Source organism: Staurois parvus, unplaced genomic scaffold (assembly GCF_062004578.1).
Source record: "Staurois parvus isolate SC_StPar_1 unplaced genomic scaffold, SC_StPar_1.0 ptg000009l, whole genome shotgun sequence".
NCBI classification, from domain to species: domain Eukaryota; kingdom Metazoa; phylum Chordata; class Amphibia; order Anura; family Ranidae; genus Staurois; species Staurois parvus.
The window spans coordinates 3,451,474-3,472,085 of NW_028317805.1; the positions used below are offsets into that span (position 1 = coordinate 3,451,474).

Sequence of the window (20,612 nt, forward strand, 5' to 3'; positions counted from 1 at the left end):
TCAAGTTCCCCATCCTACCTTATATCACAGTGCACTCCCCTCTACCTAGTGCTACTGCTAGAAAGAAGTTGAGGGAGGAGCTGGGAAGGAAAAAGTGCAGGGTCTGAAGGAGGACCAGAGGAGGGCTGGGATCAGCTGCTGGAGACTGCTGAATGCTGAGACCAGGGGAGGTGGAGATGAGGGGCTGGTGTTGATGCACAGAGAGGTGCAGACTCTGTAGGAGGAGTTCTATCCTCCTCTCTGTCAACTGCTGAGATGGGAATGTGGGGGGGGGGGGGGCCTGGATGAGCCTCTCAGCGGCTGCACAGAAAAGCGCAGGATCTGGTAGAGGAGTCCTGTCCTCCTCTCTGCTGCCAACTGCTGGGACAAGTGGGGGGTGTAGATGATGGGGGTGCCTTTTCTTTGACACGGGTGCTCTAAATGCTCCCCTTCTAATATGCTTGTAAACACCTATGTGTGCACGGCCACATATGCTAACTCGGGTGTGCTTACAGGCTGAAAAAAAAGTCAAAGGCCTGTAAAAGTGGGTTTTTTTTGCATCCTGTGTGCATGAGATCTAATTCCCCCTGGCTCTTTAAGGGGTTTGTGACACCACAAGGTGGTGCGGGGTTTAGGGTCATGTGACTGCCGTGATTGGCTGTCACAGCTATCACATTATCAGAAAGGTCCCGATTGCAAGTAGTGATCGGAACCTTTCCGTGAGGCACCAGTAAATGTGCCGGGAGCAGGCAGGGCATGCGCTCTTGGCACGTTTGTTTCATTTTGGTACACAAATATGCATATTTGCATACTGTTGGCGTCAACAGGTTAATGGCACCCACACAGGTTAGCATGCGTATTGGTGCACACTTAAATACATGGTGCTACAGCACCATACATTTTGGTGCAAGGCAAGAAGTATGTCACCGGCACACCAAGAATCTCTAGAATCGGTCCAAAGTTTTATTCAGCGATCATATCATGGTTACAATAGTGTCCAGGGGCGGACTGACAACTCATGGGGCCCCCGGGTAATAGGGGATCATGGGGCCCCTGTGTCCTTGCCCAAACTCAAAAAAGCCTATGAAAAAGCTACCAGGGGCATCTCATGGGGCCCCCTACTGACCCCGGGCCCTCGGGCAGTGCCCGAGTTTCCAAATGGTCAGTCTGCCTCTGATAGTGTCGCAGGACCCCTTCATCAGGCATGTGTCCATCAGGCCAGGGGCGGACTGACAACTCATGGGGCCCCTGGGCAATAGGGGATCATGGGGTCCCTGTGTCCTCACCCACACTCAATCCACACCCAAAAAATCCTCTGAAAGGTACCAGGGGCATCTAATGGGGCCCCCCTACTAACCCTGGGCCCGCGGGCATGTGTTTCAGAATGGTGTGATTTTCCAAATGGGTCAGGGACTTCTTTTTGCTTGTTTCTCACTCCTAGAACAGTGCTGCATGTGACACACAGTGTGAATGGAGCCTTAAAGACACTCTGGAAAACTGTTTTATACTAAATATGAAGTTTTTTAAAAACCTGAATTCATTTATATATACTGATCAAGAGGGTTGAGATACAAAAAAAAAAAACAAAAAAAAAACCGATTTCTGCCAAATCCTCTTTGATTTTCTGCACTTTTTAGTGTCTGTGTAATTTTCAGATGGACCATATGGTGGCGCCCATTAGCCTGATGTCGGTCACGATCGCAGTTCAATCCCAGCAGCCGCGTGCTGGCGGCATGGATCGGCGCTTCAGTTGAAGGGAAGCGGCAGCAGCAGCGCAGCGACTTGTATGAGCGGAGCGCCGGCCACCAGATCAGCGCCGTCCCCTCCACCCCTCACCATGGTGCTGAAGAGGATGTGAGTGATCAGAGCACGCCTTGCCATCAATAGAAGCCCCGGGATGGAGCGCTGATGAGTCTGCCTGGGGTTGGGTTCCCGGCATCATCTTCTATTTCCAGGAGATAGGGAATGCTATCTCCACCTCTGCATCAATGTTTCACTGGAACAAGTGGAAGAAGAGGATGGGGGCCAACATCTCCTCCAAAAGACCCGTGTTTGATGAGAAGGAGGATGGTGAGTAGGAATGTTCTATCAGGTTGTTTCTTTATTGTCTTTCTTACTTCTGCAATTGTTTATAGAGATCATTTGTTAAAAGGATTAGGGATCAATTCCCATCCCAGTGATCCCTGAGATCAACTTGAGTCTGGGTACCACAATATATCTATAGTGTCACCCTACACATCATCCTCCAAGATGGACAGTGTGGTAAACTCCTTTCTGACCCTTCACGAAGTTGGTATCTTGCTACAGTTGGTCGCCGTATCGTTGAATTTCGTTCTATAGTGATGTTTCTCAACCTATTACACGCAGAGGAACCCTTAAAAACAACTTTCAGGTCCCACAAAATTCCTGACAATTGTAAGTATAACCCCAGAAAGCATTACATTAATGTGATGGTCAGTAGGAAGAATGTCCCTTACATTGGTGGTCACTGGGAAGATTTTTGGTGTCATTGATAACTTACCTGAGAGACAGAAGTTGATCATTGCTCAAGAAACCCGTAGGAACATCTGGAGGATTTCTAGGGTTCTGTAGGACTTTGTTTGAGATAGACTGTTCTATAGTATTTTCAGCACGTATATAATACCTGGCTGATTTTATTATTAAAGTATGTTTTTATTTGAATTTTGGATAGATTAGGGATGTTTTTGCCATCTCTGTCCCTTTAGAGTGATTTCCTTCCCTTCCTGTAGATCCAAAGACAGCTAATGGTTGTCCCCACTGGAAGACTTCTCCCCTATGGTGACTGGTGACAACCAAATTCAATCCAAATTTGACATTTTTATTTTTTCCTACTTATCTGTACCACTGTGTTGCCCATATAAAACATAATTGCCCACCCGGCAAATCCAGCATTGTCTGGTTTAAGCAACCTTTCCATCAAAGACCTCCAGATCACGTTGTGCCATCTTCACAGATGACGTCACTCACCAGGTGTCCGGCTGTCTCTTTTGGGTTCTTTCAGCTGAAGATGCGCATTAGGGAAAATTTCCCAGTGCATGAGCACTGTGGTGGAGATTCTTTCTGGTACATGCACAGTGAGGACAAGATTGGGATCCTACAACATGGGTTGTTGGTATACCAGGAGGTTTCAGGCAAGGGGGGGGGGACGTCCATCCAATCAAGGCAAGTGAGTAGGTCCAGATCCCGCAGAAAAGGCACTTTACCACCCCAAATTTGTTTAAATTTTCCAATTGTATAAAGGGGAGGGAGGGTGTTTGGAGGAAGATTAGGACAAGATAAGGTGAAGGTCTTCTATAACATTTTAGATTTTCCAGGACGTCGCCAGGACAAATAAGGAGAGTAAAACTTACCACATACGCATAGATTTTGTGTACATTCCTCCATCCATGCTGTTTGGGAATCTTCTCTACTGGTTGTTTTTTTCTCCAAGAAGAGGTGGATATGAGGCTCCAAGAAGAGGTGGGTATGAGGCTCTGTATACGGCTCTCTCACCTGTCAGTCAGGGAGTATTAGTTGGACTTGATGACTAAACCACAGCTCTTCCACAAATAGCTGCCCCCCCCCCCAAAAAAAAGGGCCAGGACCTCCACTGAGAGATCCAAGAGAAATCAAGAAAAAGAGCACCAGCCAATCGTCTTGATTGTATTTATTGCTGATATAGTTGAAATAACAAAAAGATAAGACAATGTCAATGTGTTTCGGGGGCAAAATAATCTCTCCCCTGCCTATCATGGCTCCAAACAAGATAAATCAGAAATCATGAAAAAAATGATAAAACAGAAACAATGAGAGTAATACAAATTAATATCATAATTCCAGCATATTAAATAAAACCAAAGGGATGGTGTACTGTATATACTGTATATGTATTAAAATGAATTAAAAACATTCTACAAAGCTTGAAAACCATTATAAGTCTCATTTTTTAATATTTTCTCATATTTCTCATGATTTTCTGATGTATCTTGTTTCCATCCCTAATGAAGGGGGATTGTTTGGCTTCTGAAATGTATTGGCTGTCTTATTTCTTCGTGTTATTTCAGGTTTATCATCAATAAATGATTGTTGACTCTTAAGATGACTGTCTGGTGCTGTTTTTGTTGATTTCTCTTGGCTTTTGTATTCTGACAGCTGTCCAAATGCCCAAACAGTGACTTCATCTGATTGGATGGAGTGGGCGTTTAAAGCCAATCCTCTTTCTTGCTGCACATATGAGTGGAAAGAGGTTAAAAAATGCAAAAAAAAGGACAAAGGGGATGTGAACTTGGCCTAATAAGTGGCTGTGACCTATCCTCTCATTTATTTTATCTCAGCAGTTGTTCAACAAGGCTGCTAACTGAACTGCCAGACATACAAATAGCCACAATAAGGAGAATTGGTTGATCTATACACCGATCAGCCATAACATAATGGCCACTGACAGGTAAAGTAAATAACACTAATTAACTCATTACAATGGCCCCTGAAAGCGGGTGGTATACATTAGGCACTAAGTGAACATGTTGTCCCTGAAGTTGATATGTTGAAAGCAAAAATATGGTAAAGCATAAGGATTTAAGCAACTTTTGATAAGGGCCAAATTGTAATTTCTAGACGACTGGGTCAGAGCATGTCCAAAACCCTAGCTCTTGTAGGATGTTCCTGGTCTGCAGTGGTCTGAAACTACCAAAAGTCGTTCAAGGAAGGAAAACTAGTGATGTGGCCAAGGCTCAGTAAAGAACGTGAACGTGGGGAGCAAAGGATAGCCCATGTAGTCCAATCCAATAAAAGATCCATTGTAGCTCAAACTGCTGAACAAATGAATGCTGGTTCTGATAGAAAGGTGACAGAACACACAGTGCATTAGTTTGTTGTGTATATGGGGCTGCATAGCCACCAATCTGTCAGGGTGCCCATGCTGACCCGTGTCCACTGCTAAAAGTGCCTATGATGGTCATGTGAGCATCAGAACTGGACCATGGAGCAATAGAAGAAGGTGACCTGGTCTGATGAATTCAAGAATGATTTGAGCAACACCACAGCGAGTTCAAGGTGTTGACTTGGCCTCCGAATTCTCCAGATGTCAATCCAGTCAAGCATGTGTGGGATGTGCTGGATAAACAAGTCCACTCCATGGAGGCCCCCACCTTGCTACTTACAGGATTTAAGGGATCTGCTACTGATGGCTTGGTGCCAGTTACCACAGCATACTTTCAGAGGTCTAGTGCAGTCCATCCCTCGGTGGGTTGTGAGGGGTGGTCATGTAATGACTGATTGGTGTGTCTAAATACATATATATGTATATATTATTAGTATTTTTATTATTATTAACCATTTCCCAACCGGCATAAAGCAGAAGTACTGCTACAGGGTGGCAGGGATGTGCAAAATCACTTATATATATATGTGATTTTGTATTTCCAGGTAGTGGGCGCACACGCGCATGTTCCCTATCCATGCCGCCATTGGCTCCTCGGCATGTCAATCACTGGGTCCGTTTCTCGGCCAGGACTCAATTGTCGGCAGAGCTGACAGGGAAGAGGTCTGTATGTAAACATATTGGGCAGCACAGTGGCTAAATGGTTAGCACTTCTGCCTGGCAGTACTAGGGTCATTGGTTCGAATCCCAGCCATGGCACCACCTGCCTGGAGTTTGCATGTTCTCCCTGTGCCTGCGTGGGTTTCCTTCGGGTACTCCGGTTTCCTCCTACACTCCAAAGACATGCTGGTAGGTTAATTGGATCCTGTCTAAATTGGCCCTAGTATGTGTATGTATGAATGCAAGTTAGGGACCTTAGATTGTATACCCCTTGAGGGTTAGGGACTGATGTGAATGTACAATATATATGTGTAAAGTGCTGCGTAAATTGACGGCGCTATATAAGTACCTGAAATAAATAAAAATAAATCAGATCTCTCCCCTGTCAGCATGAACAGGCTGCTTTGTATTGCTCTGAACAGCAGAGCAATACAAAGCAGCTTGTCTACATAGTAAAACACACACAGCACACAGTTAACTCTTTGATCGCTCCAGATATTAACCTCTTCCTGCCAATGTCATTAGTACAATGTCTATGCTTTTTATTAGCATTGATCACTGTATTAGTATCACTGGGGATGTCAGTGGCAGTTAGTCAGTCCCCCCAGTGTCAGAATGCCCACCGCAGTCCAGCAATAAGTCGCTGATCACCGCCATTACTAGTAGAAAAATAAATAAATACAAATTTTTTACTTGATATGTTTTATAGCAAAAAGTCAAAAATATTGGGGTTTTTTTTCAAAATTGTTGGTCTTTTTTTGTTTATAGCGCAAAAAAATAAAAACCACACAGGTGATCAAATACCACCGAAAGAAAGCTCTATTTGTGGGGAAAAAAAGGACATACATTTCATTTATGTACAGTGTTGCATGACTGTGCAATTGTCAGTGAAAATAGCGCAGCACCGTATCGCCAAAAAATGGCCTGGTCAGAAAGGGGGGTAAATCCTCTGGAGGGCAACAAGAAAGTGATGGCACATAAAATGATAAAATGTAAAAATTCTATAGTCTTTACATTAATACATCAAAATATATAATCATTGAAAATATTTGATAGTTTCTTTATAAAGCAATTTAGAGAAATCCTAAATACTTCTATATGGATCATCAGTGACTATATTTATGTAGCTGTTTTCTTTTACAAGTTTGCAAATAGATATATCATGTTTTTTTGTTGTATTTATTCTGCTTCTTTGCAGCTATAATAGACATTCCTGCTACATATAATAAACCATCATTATTGTAATGAAATATAGTTGTTAGATTATTGATTTCGGTACATTGTCAATGTAACCATAGTGTTTTCTATTCAACCCTGTGACTGATGCGTGGTAAGGCTGCTGTGTCAAGTCTGAGCCGAGTCATTTTTCGGTGAAATAATGAACAAATCTTGGCGGTCAAACTTTTACTCTTCGTTTTTCCAGCAGGGATCTGTTGCTCTTCAATGTCATATGACTTAATTTATCCCTCCCGATTTTTGTAAGACACGGAAATAGGAAACTAAACTACCTCTTAATTAAGACGGCAAGACTTGTAATTAGGAAAAAATCATGCTGGGAGCTTTCTGTCTAAAGGAATCAGATGCATTGCCAATGATGCCTAAAATATATTATAGAGAACGCTCTTTTAGCATCCGTGGGATTAGATGTGCTGCTAATGCTTAGTGGGCAGAATTTATCTTAAGAAAAAACATAAAAGGGCATTTTTGAGCATGTATATATAGATAACCAACACACGTAAAGCTAGTAGAATTTTGTTTGAAATGTTTTATTTTAAGAACGCGTGTTTGTTTTTTTCTAATCATTAGTGAGGCAAAACTGAGGCTCATTTTCAAATGCATCGAAGAGGACATTCCAAGGAGCAGGATGGAAATTTTTTCTTGAAAAAAAAAATTATAACAGTGAGCCTGGGTTCACACTTGTGCGGTGCGGTATATCGCATGTGATTCGCACAGGAGCTGCACTGCATTCCTGTGCAAATCACATGCGAATTCTGCACGGTGCGATTTGAGCCATACATTTTATATGGCTCAAATCGCACCGCATCCACACCAGAAAGGTGCTGTTCCCTTTTCTTGGTCCGAATTAGAATCAGATTGCGTGGGTATTCACACCCATGCGATCCGATTCTGCACATCGCACCGGGTTTTTATTTCGGTGTGTTGTTAACTTAACATACATACCTGCAGGTGTTCGCATTAACAGGGTGCGATTATGACGCAGTATGGAAATCGCACAGAAACTGCTGTAAATTCCGCACCGCATCAGTGTGAACCCAAGCTGAATGTGGTTTTTGTTTGCGAAAGTTCATTAATTCCAAAATGGAATGTTAAAAGCAGTACTTTTAGCCCTGGTTTACAATGCTGCGACTTCTGGTGTGATTTGCTGCGATCTGTGACACAGGTCGCAAGACAAGTAAAAACACATTCAGTTCAATAGGTTTCCTCTTAATTGCTGTGAATTACGTTTCAGCGACAAAAAAATAGTTGCTGCATTACTTTTCTGCATCTTTGGTGAGTGCCATAGACTGCAATATTAAACTCGCAAAAGTCACATGGTAGTCATATCTTATCTTTGTGACTCTGGCAGTGAGGTTTTCTTTTTAATCCAAAGTCACAAAACATCAAAATCGCATTGAAGTTGCATCGTGTTCAGGGGTGGACTGACCATTTGGAAACTCGGGCACTGCCCGAGGGCCCTGGGTCAGTAGGGGGCCCCATGAGATGCCCCTGGTACCTTTTTTATAGGCTTTTTTGAGTTTGGGCAAGGACACAGGGGCCCCATGATCCCCTATTGCCCGGGGGCCCCATGAGTTGTCAGTCCGCCCCTGATCGTGTTGCAAGCAAGTCCCAATGCAAAGTTGAATTGGAAGTCTTTGGGTTCTCAGCAGCGTGAACTGAGCTTCAAATAACATTCGTCAAGTCATCTAATTGACTGAGAATTGTCACAGAAATGTTCACACCCACATAGAAAAAAAAATATATTTAAAAAATAATCTTCCCAAATATATTGACATATATTTGAAATACTACAATTTTGGCTTTATTCAATATATTTAAAAAATATATTTCAATATGTCCCTATTTAAATTGAAGAAAAAGTGAGGAAAAATGAACTGGAATGCATAAAAACGCACTAGAATGCATAAAAAATGCACTGGAATGCATAAAAACGCACTAGAACGCTTAAAAATGCACCGGAAAGCATCAAAAATGTGCACACGGAAACGCATCCAGAACACATCAGGACTGCGTTTCTATTGTGCGAACCGGCCCTAAGGGCTAGTTCACATTAGATGCAGTTCAGTGCGCTTTTTTTTCTGTATAAAAAATGCATGTACGTTTTTTCCATGTATTCCAACGTCCCTGGTTCACATTAGTGCAGTCAGTTTCTGGTGCAAAAAAAAAAGTAGAACACGCTGCATTTTTTCTTCACAGAACCATACTGGAACATGGCAAACTGAATCAAAACTGCATCAGAACTGCTTATGGTGTGAACAGTTAGCAAAAACGTATCCGGAGTGCATTTTTGTAGTGTGCACTGGCCCTAAAGGAGATTGTACAATCAGATTGTATAGTGTATGGTCAACTTTTCTCTTATATAAGTAAGCACCATTGCTCTATTTGTCCTTATAGGGAATCAGGGGCGGAATGACAACTCATGGGGCCCCCGGGCAATAGGGGATCATGGGGCCCCTGTGTCCTTGTCCAAACTCCAAAAAGCCAATGAAAAAGGTACCAGGGGCATCTCATGGGGCCCCCTACTGACCCCGGGCCCTCAGGCAGTCCCCGAGTTTCCACATGGTCAGTCCGCCCCTGTAGGGAATACAACCTAACACCATTGTGGGAACGTGTGACATCACAGCTGTAGTGGTGATTTCATGGGTTTAATCTGGTTGCAGTCCACAGACTTTCTACCTGAAAATGACAGGTACACTTTAACATACGAATCATGGACCTGTATGGTTTCTGTTGCACCATCCATCAAACTCCATCACCACGTGCAGCTCCCAGCTGGGAGAACATGAAATATGAAATATAAATCTCGAGTGGATTTCACTCGGCTTAAATGGTGCTGGAGGAAACCCATAATGCTGTAATAAGTAATTGGATTAGTCATTTATATGCGTAGTACTAATGGATTAGGTGGAATCTTACACGTGCACTCTACATCATTAACCAGGAAATGTAGTATGCAAAATTCGGCATTCCTGGCCCTCCGCTCACGTGTTCAGTCCATTACAGAGTCTTGTTCCTTCTTACAAATGTAGTAGGAGACCCAGCAGGGTGTAAAGTATATGTAAAGGCAAATAGTTTTTTTTTTAATTGAATGGGGAAGGGTTGGGCCCTCTGTTGGGTTTTTATTGCTGTCTGTGCCCCCTGTGAGGGAATGTACCCTCTCCATTTGTCCTGGTGACCATTTTCAATGGAAATTGCAGGAAAAGCTTAGAGTTGTCACCAGGTCTAAAAGAGAGGGGAAATCTTTAAAGCACAAAAACATTTTCGGTTGATTTTTATGGCCCGTGTGTACCCAGCTTGAATCTGAATAGGCGGGTTCATTTTATTTAACTGGTGCACTCTTAGGAAGGCTGAAGATTATGTATTTTTCTTGCTTTCCACCATGGGTGGAAGGAAAGAAAATTGCTTAAAACATATATAAATGGTGTTGCGCTAACTCATATATAAATAATAGTCCATAAAAAGTTCAAATGTGATAGTTCAATCAAATTATGAAATATAAAATCTATATAAAGTGCTTGAATGGTGAAAATCAATACGGGATGACGTAAGTCTTTCGCATGTGCAGGAATCAGTCATCCCAGCATGTAGGGACCTTGCCAGTGATGTAAACTGAACTACGCATGCGCAGCTCAGTTAAGATGCCACAGAAAACTGCGAGCAGGAAGGTGTGTTTACTTTATTGCAGACATTGCATATCCTTTCTGTGATGAGCAGGCAGGCTATAGCTTGCCTGCTCATAGGTGTTTTTAATGTTGCCTTTCATTCCGCTTTAAATCTTTGTAAATACACTGCTCAAAAAATTTAAAGGAACACCTTTTGATCAGAGTATAGCATCATGTCAATGAAACTCCTAGGATATTGATCTGGTCAGTTAAGTAGCAGAGGGGGTTGTTAATCAGTTTCAGCTACTTTGGTGTTAATGAAATTAATAACAGGTGCACTATTTGGGCAACAATGAGACAACTCCCAAAACAGGAATGGGTTTACAGGTGGAGGCCAATGACATTTTTTCCCTTCTCATCTTTTCTGATTGTTTTTCACTAGTTTTGCATTTGGCTAGGGTCACTATCACTACTGGTAGCATGAGGTGATATCTGGACCCTACAGAGGTTGCACAGGCAGTCCAACTCCTCCAGGATGGCGCATCAATACGTGCCATTGCCAGAAGGTTTGCTGTGTCTCCCAGCACAGTCTCAAGAGCATGGAGGAAATTCCAGGATCCTTGGATCCATTGTCAGACCCTCCGCTGGTGCAGGGGGTCCTAGGTTCCTCCTAATGCCTGGCCTCATGTGGTGAGAGTATGCAGGCAGTTCCTGGAGGATGAATGAATTGATACCATTGAATGGCTCCCACACCTGACCTAAATCCAATAGAACTCCTCTGGGATGCCATGTTTCGGTCCATCCGACTCCGCCAGGTTGCACCTTGGACTGTCCAGGAGCTCAGTAATGCCCTGGTCCAGATCTGGGAGGAAATACCCCAGGACACCATCTGTTGTCTCATTAGGAGCCTCCCCTGACGTTGTCAGGCATGCATACAAGCACATGGGGGACATACAAACTACTGAGTACCATTTTGAGTTGCTGTAATGAAATTTCAGCAAAATGGACTAGCCTGCTGCATAATCTTTTCACTTTGATTATTGGGGTGTCTTTGAATTCAGTCCTCTGTAGGTTGATAATTTTCATTTCCATCAAACAATGGGGGATCCTTACCTTCCTATCACATTACCCAGTCCATATCAGTATAGAGATCCAGCATGAGATTTTTCCCAAATGAGATCTGATGTGTTTTCAGTGTTCCTTTAATTTTTTTGAGCAGTGTAGAAACTAATGACCCTTATACATTACACTAGCCCTGGAATATATGTATATAAGGAAGTTTCTATAGCATGCTCTCTGCGTTTTCTATCCACCAAAGACACATAAGAGCTGAGGCTAGTGGATGGCTGTGACCTGCTGTGCCATGTGCTCTAATGGCCGTGTGTAACCTCATTGATGTAGAACTAATGAGAACTCTGGAGAGGATTGACTTCATTGTGTCAAATGTGACTTCAGCTCTGTGGAACATCATTATATCACCTTTTCTGCTTCAGAGAAAATGATCAGTAAATGGCAGGCTCATCGCTGAAAAAGAAAGTGTTTTCTTCAAGGAGTTGTAGGCTGGATGATGTGCTTTACCTTTACACCACTCTTAGTTATAGCTGTTTACAGTGTGGGTGGGCTCATGCCAGAGTTTGAAACATTGGCCTCAAATAATTAGCATCATGTTTTCAGCCCCAAGAAGCTGCATGTCTGTGTTCAGGTGAGTGATTGGGGAATTAAAACAGCAGCTGAATTGCCTTGTTTTACCGCCCCCTGGGTGCACTTGTGAACAAATACAAATTCTGTATTGTGCACTGAGGAGGCTGGAATGTGTTTGGCTACAGTTTACAGAGAAGCTGCAGGCAACTCTTCGCGCTGTGGGAGGGAACCTGATGGCGTGAAGGATTAGGTAAGTATCTTGTTAATCTTCCGCGCCTAGACTAAACTAGACATTATTTTTAGGGGTTCCTCTGCAGTGCAAGGATAAATGTTTAAGTTTTCCTGGAGGTGAGCTATAATGGACACAGATAATGTGAAAGCAACACTGCTAGTGATATATAGCAAAGCATACATATTGTGTATTACACTATTATTACGTATATTGCAATATTATTATTATTTTATAACTAATATATTATTACTATTGTTATTGTTATTATTATTTTATAACTAATATATTAGTATTTATTATTGTTATTATTATTATTATTATTGTTGTTATTTTATAACTAATATATTATTATTATTATTATTGTTATTTTATAACTAATATATTATTATTATTGTTGTTATTTTATAACTAATATATTAGTATTTATTATTATTATTATTGTTATTATTTTATAACTAATATTAATATTATTATTGTTATTATTTTATAACTAATATAATATTATTATTATTGTTAATATTTTATAACTAATATATTAGTATTTATTATTATTATTAGTAGCAGTAGTAGTAGTAATATATTATAACCAATAAATTATTATTATTATTATATATTGCACATTGCATAGTACATACATATTACATTCAATATTGCATATTACATTCAGCTGCATTGAAATAGAAAAATAAATATAAAATTAATGTTTTATAATCAATAAAGTTACCAGAATCTGCAGATTGATTTTTCTGGTGACAGTCATCAAACAAAGATTATTTTTATGAATGCTCTTCCACAGATAAAATTAGAATCGACTACCATTTCCCTGGGTTGCTGTATTATGTCTGTGGTCAAAATTAGTTCTGTAGATTTTACTGTACTGAAAATGTTTACTAAACCGTCTTGTAAAAGTGATAAGCCTTGACCAATGTTCTCATTTTACTAACAAAAATTCATGTCCTGGAATGAGGACTAATCCTCTATGTTGGGGCCCGTGATAGAGTGGACTTGTGAATTTCTTCTGTTCTAAGGGTGAATCCACACAGTGTAAGAACAGGCATTTTACTGCATTGTAAAACACCGGTCACGGCAAGGACACACAGAAAACAAGACATGCTGCATTTTATCGCACCACATTTTCAGAACCGCATGGTACTCTACAGTAGTGCAGTGCAATGCATGCTGTACAGCACCATGAATGAAGTCCACTTTTGTACTTTCAAATAAAGTTTGTACAAAAAAAAAAGAGAGCTGTGTGAATTACACACCACACTGCCCCCTACTGCAGTCGGAAACAAACAGCTGCTAGAGAGGTAAAGTGTTCTGGTCCCCACTGCACTTACATTTGTGGGTGAGTGGTTGTCAATTCTGATCTGGTCAGGGCCAGTATTGGAATGTGTGGCTGTGTCTCTGCTTTGTTCCAGGACACCGTCCTTGAAGAAGGGTACCTTAAAAGGATTCTCATTGGTCAGTTGGGTCATGTGGCCAGCTCTGACCAATGAGCGAATGTCATTGCAAGCAATATGCTGCTATACAGCCTCCAGCACTGTTCTGTGAAATTTTAAAATGGATGTAAACCCTTACATATACCCATTGAAGTGACTGGCCTCAGGTGATACACAGAGATGAAACAAATCCTCCTGCACAAGTTGTACCTGTTTATCTGCAGTCTTCTCTTTTCTACATCTGTTCAAATTGTATAAAGTTTGTCTGAGAGTTCAGAAAAAAGGGGGTGGAGAGCTGAAATTACACACTGCAGAGGAGCTGATTGGAGGGAAGAGACACACCCCCCTCCACACAGCTCACAGGAACAGAGTTGAGGATGTCAATATGCTGGAGGTCCATCCCCTGTCACCATTTTTCTCTTGGTGTCAGAAGCAACTCATGCTGATAGCAGAGAAATGAAGCAGCAGACAGAAATGACACTTAGTGCTTTTAATCAAGACAAGTACACACTATAGAGGGATATGTTTTGTCCATGTTTATTGTCTGAAGTTTACAGCCACTTTAGAGTGTCAGACTGTTATACCAGATGGGGAGGGTGTTGGAAGATGGGGACCATACAGTATAAGATACAGTATATGCATCCGGGACTGCGGGGGTGGGGAGGGGGTAAGGAATTAATTCAACTACAAACTAAAAGATCATAAGAAAATGGTTTTCTGTAACTTAAAAAAGATTGCAGTGCTGAAATTCAAAACGTACACACAAAGAAAAATATTTTAACACAGGGGTTGATTTACTAAAGGCAAATAGACTGTGCACAATGCAAAGTGCAGGTGCACTCTGAAAGAGCAGTTGCTCCAGAGCTTAGTAAATGAGCAGACGCTTTGCTGACTTCCATCATCCAATCACATGCAAGCAAAAATTCTATTTTTTTTTTTAATTTTCCTTGCACGTGATTGGGTATTCTTTGCAAAATGAAATTTTACCTAATATGCTAAGTTCTGGAGCAACTGCTCTTTCAGAGTGCAACTGCATCTTGCAAAGTGCACATTCTATTTGCCTTTAGTAAATCAACCCCATAATGTCAACTGTAACAAAAACTATCTTAGCATATTGAAATCAAAATATCACCAAGAAAATTGCAGTACATGAGGCACAAGGCCTGAATACTTTTGTAGCAGGCATCTAAGCTCTTTCATCTTATACATTTTAATTAAAAGTTAGCCAGTTTTTAAAGCTCAACTCCAGGTTTTGTGCTTTCCACTTAAATCAAACCCCCCCCCACCCCAGCCCAGGAGTGGAGCTTTAGGCGCCATGTACACGGGACGTTTGGAAAACACTTCTGAATGATGGAAACTGACAGCTGGAAAACGTAGGTTACAAAATGTCTGTTTAGTCATGTTTTCATACTGCATTTATGTGCGTTTATGAGCGTTTGTGTATAAAAGCTCAGGAGACCTTCCAAAATGCCCAGAATGCACTGAAAAACAGTAAAAAATTAACTATTTCAGACATTTTGAGAAAATTAGAGAGAGCAGAAGCAGGGAGAGCAGTATTGAGCAGTATTGAGATTAGCTGTATTTTTTTTTTGTGGTGTTTGGATGTGTTTCAGCTCATTTCTGTGCAGAAATTCTTGCAGCAGTGTCTAACATATTTTCTTTCATGCGAAACCTTAAAGTATGGTGTACCAGGTCCATTTGAGTACCGGGAAAACGCTTTGCATGCATTTTTCGAGATGAAAAAAAGCTCTGGACAGCATCTGGAAATGGAAGAGTTAAAAAAATGTTCCAAACGCAAACGCTTAGAAATGCGGTGTTTAGCCGCAGTTACAAGCGTTTGAAATGCTGATAAAATCTACTCCTGAATGCAAGTTTGGTGCATTCAAAAAAGCGACTGTAAACTCAACTGCCTGTAAACGACATAGTGTACATGGACACATAGGTAAACATTAGGGAGAGTTCAGGGCTGCTGAAAAAAATGCAGAAAAACTCCTAAACGTGAGTTTATCAGCTGCAGTGTGCATGGAGCCTTAAAAAACAACACTGAGAAACACTACTGCATAGTAGTCCTTGAATGTAAAACCTTTAAAGAGTAAAGAGTATCTATGGTCAACATTTCAAAGCGTAAATTTATTTCCCTTTTCTTTGTATTTCAATTATTCGTAGCCTACTCCTATTAATATGTATGATCCTGAAGCTCATAAGCTTACTTTGTGAAGATCCCCACATTTTTACTTCCTCAAAGTGATACTAAACCCCAGACCCTGCATCCACTATATCTGGTCTCCCACAGTACACACAACATGGAAATGCAATTATTTAATAAATATAAACTGCTAAATACCTTTTCTCATCAGCAGTCACAGCAGTCTTGTGACTTCAGCAGAGCACTGGTTAAAGCTTGTAGGAGGAGTTTTCTTTCTGCTCTAGGAGGATGTGAAACCTCTGACACTCTGCCTGGACAGTGCTGATTGGCCCTGTGCTGATCACATGCACCCTCCCAAGAAAAAAAAAAAAAACCTCTCTAGCAATGTGGAATAGACTCCCTTAAGAGTTGGTTCTGGCCAGCTCAGTGGATTGCTTTAAAAAAAGGCCTGGATTCTTTCTTAGATACACAGAATATAACGGGATACTAACATTTATAGTAAAGTTGATCCAGGGAATATCTGATTGCCTCTCGGATCAGGAAGGAATTTTTTTCCCTGCAGGAGCAAATTGGATCATGCTTTGCTGGGTTTTTTTCCTCTAGATCAACTGTGGGTATAGGATTATAACTTTTTTTTTTAATGGTTGAACTGGATGGACTTTTGTCTTTTTTCAGCCAGACTAACTATGTAATAAACACCAAACTGGGCATGTGCATGTGACCAGGGGTTCTGTCTGTATCAGTCATTTCAACAAGAGGAGGGGCAGAGAAGAAAGGATCAAACATCCTTTGTACACAATGCGGAGGATTAACCCCTTAGGTTCCACAGTGAGTATAACAAGCATGCTTTACTGCATATACAGACTGATTTTACTGTTGTGGGTTTAGTAACACTTTAAATTCTGTGACACATATTCACTATGCCCTGTGGGTAAGCACTGTTGTAGTGGCAAAACTAAAACCTTCAGGGCCTCGATGCCAGAAACTATGAAGGGCCCTGCTGATCCCCAGCCAGGGTCCTTCCCTCCAAGCCCAGAGGCAGAACGCCAGGGCCCAATTGAAGTATGACCTTTGTGATCCTGGTAGTTCCGCCACTGGTGTCAGTAGTTTTTTCATTTTTCTATTTTTTTTTTACCTTTTTAAAATTGTTTTACCATATTTTTTTAAATTATTTTTTACAATTATTTTAGGAGACCTGTTGGAGGGCTTTGGTGAGATGTCAGGGGTCTAAATAGAGACAGAGACAGATTGAGACAGAGAAAGGAGATTGAGGACACAACCCATCAAACTAAATCTCTGTAGCCTCAGCTATACATCATGAAGGGAGTCAGTACAGATCACTGACCCTCCATTTTGAAAATTCCCACTCTCTGTTCTAACAGATCCGCTGCAGCAGCTGGGGGAAGGTGTGAGGGGGAAACCTAACAGAGCTGTGTGGGGCCAGAGGGGCCAGGAAAGAGCACACAGGGGCCAGAGAGCACATGGGGGGACCGGAGAGCATGTGTGTGTGTGTGTGTGGGGTGGAGAGCCCGGGAAGTAGCTGAAAGAAGCTGGATAAGAGGAGTGGTGGGGACGGCTGTATATAGAGGAATTGACCTCTCCATATACCTCCTGTAGCCACTGAATGGCCACTTCTTCTCCTCTCCCTCCCACAGGATTCAATGGCTGCAGGAGGAAAATGAAGAGATCGATTCCTTTATGTGCAGCCACCCCAGTCCTCCTCCTATCCAGGCATACCTGGGGGGGGGGGGGCGCACTGGCCCTTTGCAGCATGAGGCAGGGTTGCAATTGCCACCTCTGCGACCTCTGTAGATACGCCCCTGCACTGCTGTGTCACTATTTCACAGAACCTGCCTTCTGAGCTACAGAAGTTCTGAGAGGTGCAGTATCAATAGATGGAACCAGTATAGGAATCACTGCTCGCAGGCTGCAATGTACTATGGGATATGTAGTCCTTAGAAATTGAAAGTAAACGCAGATGAGAAGCTCTAAATCATTCAGGGAATCAAGGAAGGTGTGGAAAGAGATGGCCAGCAGACAGGCAACACTCACAACATGAAAAGAGATTTTGAAAGTATTAATCTATGAAATGTTATAAAAAAAAATGAATGCTGCCACCATAGAACTCCCTTAAAGCGGTTCCCCACTCTGGAAAAAAAAATTAAAAGTCAGCAGCTACAAATCCTGTAGCTGCAAACTTTTACTAAAGAGACACTTACCTGTCAAGGAAACCAGCGCCGACCTCACCTGGGCTTCTTTTTGCTAGCCTTCGGGGTCCTTGCAGCAGCATACTAAGTGTGGGCAGCCGGCTATTCTGCTTTCGGCTTCATAGCCAGCTTGTGTGCCTATTGACAGTCTATGTATAAGCCAGACAGTCCCACTTCTGCTAGAAGAGAGGAAGGGGGTAAGCAATCTGATTTCCCCAACTTTTTGTCTTTTATCACAACAGAAACTCGCTTCTGAGTTTGTAGAAAGCTGTTGTTCCTGTTAAACTACTTGTTTGTGAGTGAATGCTTATTATTTATATATAATATGTAACTTCTTCAAAATAACGTTTTTTTCATTTTATCTTTGAACCCTGAACCTACTAATCCAGAAAATACATTTAAAACATTATACATTCTCTTTAACAGACAATATAACAAGGAGGACTGCAGAGATTACATGGCATGGGATCATAGAAATTGAAACTGACAGATAGTATTATACTTGCTAATCCATTGAAGTTTTTACTGTTACAGTAGATTTGGGTGAAGCTGTGCCCTAAAGTGAAGAAGATAAAATCAGCATTAAAAAAAAAAACAGTTCTAGTTCTAAGTGATGGGCTCATTTTAAAGAAGTTTTTTTGTTTATTAAGCTATTAGAATAGTTTTCCTACGGCATTTGCTGCAATTAATTACTGCCTGGAGGCTTGTAATATTAAATTCTGGATTTAGCCAACATACAACAATACTGATGTAATTTATATGTTAAAATGTCCTTGAAGGGACAAAAATGGGATTCATGTTGCCTAAAATACCACCAGCCATCATTCATCTGTCTTATGGTTCCAGCTTACTGAGCCACATTCATTCAGATACATTTAGATACATTTATTTATTGCATGTTTACATTTTTGATTGTTTTTTAATGCAGTCATTTAAATCGTATCTTAACCCAAAAGCTAAATTGTAATATATTGCAGCTCACTAATCCTTAGATGTGGTGGCTGCATTTGTTTTCTTTTTTACAATTCTCTTTTCCTTTATTTTTACCTATTGATAGGTAATACATATTCTGTCATAGAGTGTTTATGCTCACTCATTGGACTGTATCTATGAAAGAGCAGTGTTGTCACTCTTGGCTGATGTGGACTACAAACATGTTCTACTCTCTTCATCTTCTTTACATGGAGATGGAGGTTGGTTTGTAGTTTACAGAAGGTAACTGACAAGGCAGAATCTGTTTTAGATTTCAGTTCAGTTCATAGAAAGTGAAAAGGATCCTATGTTTCTATAAATAGTAAAGTGCAGCGCTAATAATGATATATAAATAGTCCGTATAAATAAAATACGCAAGATAAAATAATCCAAAAGTGACAGTCTGTGCAGGTCTAAGTGAAGCTAGCATCAATGAAGATCCATTTTCAGTGCTCCCAAATGGTGTGATAAGAATACGCACTCACCAGATGCGTAATGTTAATACAAATTGAATAAATCAGTAGAGGCCCCCTTTAGGAGTCGGATATGATCCTGGCCAAGGATAATCCTCCCTCTGGAGACAGGTGGTACTGTCAGAGCTCACAGATGGTAATGGATCCAGTCAGCCAGAGCTTAAAGGGGTGGGTGGGTGTAGAAGTCTGTATGTCAGGAACTCCCTTCTCTGGATACTGCAGTGGGTTGGATCAGGAGGGCTCTAAAAATGAATCGCATCCAGAAAGCAAGATGGCCACATGGCTCCGGCGGCATGATGTCACAGCGTACTAGCTCCTCCTCCTATGTTTCTGGTGGGTACTTTTTCTACTTGCAGAAAATATACTTGGCCTAAAAGAAAACCAATGAAATCATCACCTTTAAGGACTGGCAAACCGCAATATACTATATTACATTTTTGCTCTTGGATTTAGTTTTTCTTTAAAGTGGTGCATGGAATGGCTTGGATTTATGTGCGAGATATGACTACGTATAAATATATTAACCGTTTTTCAGCTTCTAGTGGAAGACACTAGGTCACTGATTGTCAACGTACAAATTTAGGTAGCCTGAATTGTGATCCCTGACATTACTTATGCATTGCACATAATTTTTATTTTATGTCATGCTACAGAGGACTGTCAAGTAATGAAAGCATCCTAGACTATCCTTTCTCACTCTTTTTACCCCAGAGGAACCTTTAAAACAATTTTCAGGTCTTGGGGAGCCCTTGTTAAAATAATTAATTGGGGATCAGAAGGAAAAATGCCCCTGACATTGGCTTTCAGTGGGAAGAATCCTTACAGTTGTGGTCAGATTGCACCCTTACACACAGCTAAAAAGTAAATCGGTGTCCTACTACTGGTTTTGCCCAGTGGCGTTGGAGCCGGAATAATGCAAGCACCATAGCATAAGAAGTCAAATTGCCACAGATCAAGGAACCCCTAGAAACGTTTGGCGGAACCCAGGTTGAGAATAGCTGTCCTAGACGAATTCATGGTCAGACAGTGGTCGGACACTTATAGGTTTTGTTGGAGACTGGAAAAATTGTGCAGAAGAAATCCATGCTATTAACCCTTCACAAATCAATGCTTCCAATCCAACCACAGACTGCTGGGGTG

The 20,612-nt window shown here is 41.3% G+C and overlaps 1 protein-coding gene across 1 annotated transcript in view; it reads left to right on the top strand.

Moving 5' to 3' along the window:
• Positions 1 to 1,707: 1,707 nt before the first annotated feature.
• The window catches only part of STK32C (serine/threonine kinase 32C), a 333,705-nt gene continuing 314,800 nt past the window's right edge, over positions 1,708 to 20,612 (top strand). Inside the window, exon 1 of the mRNA XM_089669209.1 lies at positions 1,708 to 2,049. Within this exon, the coding sequence (XP_089525335.1) occupies positions 1,968 to 2,049 (82 nt within the window). The 5' untranslated portion in view covers positions 1,708 to 1,967. The remainder of the gene's footprint in view (positions 2,050 to 20,612) is intronic.